At 33.1% G+C, this 4,785-nt stretch overlaps 1 protein-coding gene across 2 annotated transcripts in view; it reads left to right on the top strand.

The window, feature by feature from the left end:
• The window catches only part of LOC106473147 (tektin-1-like), a 55,703-nt gene that overhangs the window by 23,833 nt on the left and 27,085 nt on the right, over positions 1–4,785 (top strand). For both annotated transcript variants that reach the window (XM_013933828.2, XM_022401638.1), the window contains exon 5: positions 1,414–1,569. In XM_013933828.2, coding sequence (XP_013789282.1) covers positions 1,414–1,569 — 156 coding nt within the window. The remainder of the gene's footprint in view (positions 1–1,413; positions 1,570–4,785) is intronic.

Genomic DNA, 4,785 nt, shown 5'->3' with positions numbered 1-4,785 from the left:
CAGTAATCCCTTGATAACTCAGCATCCTTGAAAAATATTCAGGCTTTCTAACTATGCGAGAACAGTCCTTACAGATTCCTACAAGCAACTTTGGCAGTTGAGCAGTTGCCTGATTTGGAACATCACCATGCAACTTTGAGAGATATCAGGGCAGATGTGATCAAGCATCAGCACAGCAGTTACAAACAGGGGAAAATAGCTGACTTTTTTAAACCCCTCTTAAAAAAAAAACCCAGACGAAATCTTCTTTCCACCAGTAGTGAAGCCTCCATAGATCTGCCTGCAACATCTGGATACTCAGACACCAATTCCAGCAGTGCCATCTTCCTTACCTCAGAACCCCTACAACAGTTGATGTCTTCAGATAGTGAATAATGTATTTAAATTAAATAAATGTAAATATATTAATCTTTAATTTCTAAGTTAATAATTTAATGTATTCTAATAATCTTTAATTTTTAAGGGAATAATTTATTGTTTAAATGACCATTCAAAATGTATTTAACAGTATTTACCAAAGTGTGTTAAGCCCTCCTACAATCACCTCTGTCACCTACCACATGGCACCATAAGCTTGAATCATCATCTTTCTTGGCCTGCAATGCTGTTAAGTGTTAATTTTTAATGTTTTTTTTAATTTAATTTAATTTATTTTCAAACAATAGTAGTGTATAGTAGTTTATTTGGGACAAAAAGTTGTGATTTGGGGGTAGGAGAAAATTACCTCAATAACTCGGAATTTTTGATAACTCGACATGGCTTTAGCCCCATATGTTCCGAGTTACCGAGGGATTACTGTATATATTGTTTTCTGATTTTGCTTAAACATATAGTTTTAGGCATTTGGCTTTTAAATGAACTTTGCTGTGTATTTTGAGTTTTACATTCTGGATTTACCTTTACAAGGGTGAACACACTGAATTGGTTGAGAAACTATTAAAGATTTCTTCACTCTTGTTTTATTTTGTGTTTTGATTCTTTCTTTGTGATAAACTCAGTTAGTGTTAAAAAAAACAAAAACACCACACATTGTAACCCAATATTTTCTGAACTTTTGGTCAGCAAGACTAACTACTACTCTGAGGGAATCCATGAATCAGAAAATATATTACTAGTAATCAGTAAATATTGACTTGTTATCATATGTAACTATGCAAATATATATTTTTATAAGAAATTAACTGATCTATTTTAATATATAGAAGCTTCTTTTCAAAAATAAAATTGTTTGCATCTTTCTTAAACTTAAGGATGGATTGTATTTTCACTTTTGGGGTGAGAATTAAAAACAAGATATTTGATTTTATTTATAGTTCTGTAAATGTTTTTTGCAAGTATATGACAATAATACACAAATTACAAAAAGAAAGATGTATCTACTGAAAAACCTCCTTTTTATTTATTTTTTTACAGGAAAAATTCGTCCATGAAGTTGTACTTGCAACACATTATTGATGACAAACAGAGATGTTTGGAAGGTGACATACTAGCATCTAACTTGAATCGCACTTCTTATTCCTTATCACCTGGTCTGTTATCTTTTGATAGTCAATCACCTTTACCAAAATGGTTAGTTTGAGAAAATATAATCACAGTCTTGTAAGGAAATAAATATTTTATGTGACAACTTTGAATACGTTATGAAAAAAAAAGAATCTTGATTTTGTGATCTTAGTATACTGCATGGTTCATATTTTACATCCTGAACTAACTCGTATTTAAATAAATGGCTCATCTTGATGTTATAAATAACTTCTCTGTCTAGCACATTGTACTCAAGCTAACCTTATGAAACTCTTATGCTGCCTCCAAATTTTTCAACATGTTCATTGTTAACTCTGGAGTGACATTTAAACAACTTGGCACATTCCCCATTGAGTAATGGGTGGATAATCCTCATAGATTCATATCACAATAGTAAATTCTTGGACACATAACATTTAGCTCCTGGATGTCATGTTTTTAATGCTACATCTCTAGAAATAAGATAAGTTACAGTTTTTCCTTATTTTTTGCAAGTGGGTTGCTAAATCATTGTTTAATGTTCTTTATTCATATCTGCTACTGTAGTCAAATCATCATTTACAATAGTCCTTATGTTCATTAATGATTGTCAGTAAGCTCACTTTTTTGGGTGGCTGTTATCCACTAAGTTCTCAATTTGTATGAGGAAGTTTCTTTCCTCTTTATCAGCTGAAAGTTAAAAGTCTGAGAAATAATTTAATTATTTACAGTATGTTTTTGTGTGAAATTTTTATGTGTATTTAGCTCTAGAAAAGCCTGACAACAACTGAGGTACCCAGATGACCATAGTTGACAATGTGGCAGTGAGAAAGAGATTTTAGTGCATATATATTCTGTGAGATTGATATTCTTGTTGAATTTTTAAAATTACTGACTTCAAGGCCTTTTGTTATAGTTGATGTGGACTTTTACAGTATGTGTACTGAAGGCTTCTGTGTTTTTAAGTAGGGATGGCTGCTGAAGATTTTAATGTTGTTTCAGCTAGAGTGACATATTTAGCTTTGACTGAGGCTCATGCTTTTGGTAGTTGCAATGAAGTATCTAAAAATCCTTTCAGGTCAATTTTCAGTGTAACTTCCTACATATTGTTCAATTACTTGTTCACATCTTTCTGCTTAGAACCCTGAAATATACCTCATATTGTACATAACATAGCTAATTTTACTCAAACTGTAAAAGCACTGCTATCATTAACCTAGACAATGTGATCTGTTTTGTCTGTGAAAAATTTCCCTAAGGTTACAACATATTCAAAGGTCTTGATGTGATCTGGAATACAATTTGTTTTAGATTACCTTGCCTGCTGCACCACAATGAATATTCAACAGCATCATGGAACCCTTAATTTTCTGCATTTATTTGGGTTACTTCCACTTTTTAGATGAATAGTGTGAAGACAAAATAGTGGTAAAAAAATTATATAATTGGTTCTTAAACGTTAGGCTTAACAGTAACATTGTTAACAATAGGCTACTGGTATTTGGTATTGAGTATTTATTTTCAGGCTATAAGTATAAATATAATGGTTAAGAGTAGTGTAGGAGTTAAACGTTCACAGTTTGTTAGGTGTAATGGGTGCATTGAGTGAGTTTTATTTGAGAACTCGGAACTGGAATGTACTTTTAATGAATGTAGTAGTGAAGATGTGCAATTTTTATGTAGAGTTTGTAGGTTGAAGGAAAAGTTGGAGGCAATCATAATTAAAGTAGAAGCGATGGGTAAAGAGAAGTGTAGGTTGTGGAAAATGACAACAGGATTTCAGGAAGAGCTTAAGCTTTTACATGCAAGGGATACATCAGCAACATTGACTTTCAGGAAGTTAGAAAGAGTACTGTTAGGGCTAAAAGTAGTGAATTTAGTTATAATGAGCCTATTCTGTTAAGCAACAAATTTCAGCCATTGGCTTCTGCAGATTAGAAACTATAAGAGGGAAGAAAAACAAAAGGGTCAGAGAAGGATGTGGATGATAAAGAGGTTATAGTTAGTGGTGATTCCTTGATAAGGCATGTGGTTAGAATAGTCTATGGGGTAAATAGGGAGAAAAGAATCATATTATGCTACCCAGTGGCACAGGTGGAGGTTACAATTGACAGAGCAAGTGATATAATAAACAGGGCTAGCAGAAATGCAGTTTTTGTTGTGGATGTAGGGAAAGCTAGGTCAGAGGAGGTAATTATTAAGTACAAGGGGTTGATAAAGGCATTTAAAGAAAATGGCCATAACTTAATTTTGTCAGGGATACTGCCCAGAATTAACTGTTATGAAGTTATAAATAGGTCACTAGGGCTAAATGCTAGGCTTAAGTTAGAGTTAGTATGTAAGGATGAGCAGATTGGCTGGTTGGACTAGTGAGACCAGTTCAGTGGAAGAAGTGAGCTTTTTGGATTGGATGGTTTATATTTAAATAGGGTAAGGGCTGGTATGTTTGCTAAGGCTATTAACTCAGCCGTAAAGGAAGTTTTAAACTAGGACTAGACAGTGGTGAGGGCCAGGAAAAATGAAACGCAAAAAGAATAACAGGCAGAGAAAAGTTTAGCATAGGAAATGACTATAGAAGTAGTTATAAGGATAGGCTTAATTGTTACTATTGTAATGCCAGAAATATAAGAAATAAAATAGATTACTTTATAGTATTAGTAGGAATGGAGAATTTTGATGTAATGGGAATAACTAAAACACGGTTAAACATAGATGATTTTAATGACAGAAGTTTCCTTTAAATACAGGGTTACAGGCTATTTAATAGAGATAGAGTATCAAAGAGGGGGGAGGAGTGGCTTTATATGTAAAATGTGAGTTACATCCTGTTGAAGTTGAGGATATCAAAGATAATAGCAAAGAGATTGAATCCATTTGGGTTTCTGTTAGTGGATATAAAGGGAAAAGGCTTTTAGTGGGAATTTGTTACAGACCACCAAATGATATTGATGAAATTAGGGACACACTTTAGAATGAGATTAAGATTTCAGCTGTTAATGAAGTCATAATTATGGGTGATTTTAATTTCAGGCATATAGATTGGGAAATTCTAGAGTCAAACCATGAGGGAGAAAGGTTTTTGGAAACTGTTCAGGGTGGCTTTCTTCACCAGTTAGTCAAAGAACCAAATAGAAACAATGTTATTTTAGACTTATTGTTAACTTCAACTACAAAACTTATTGAGAGAGTGGAAATTGAGGAAAATCTGGGTGCAAGTGCAAGGATCATTGTTCTATTAGGTTCAAAGTTTTTCTGCATATGGAGATAAGGAACAATGATATT

This window comes from Limulus polyphemus, unplaced genomic scaffold (assembly GCF_000517525.1).
Source record: "Limulus polyphemus unplaced genomic scaffold, Limulus_polyphemus-2.1.2 Scaffold5928, whole genome shotgun sequence".
Classification (NCBI taxonomy): domain Eukaryota; kingdom Metazoa; phylum Arthropoda; class Merostomata; order Xiphosura; family Limulidae; genus Limulus; species Limulus polyphemus.
Note: the sequence above shows the minus strand (reverse complement) of the source record. Positions and strands in the feature narration are given on the sequence as shown.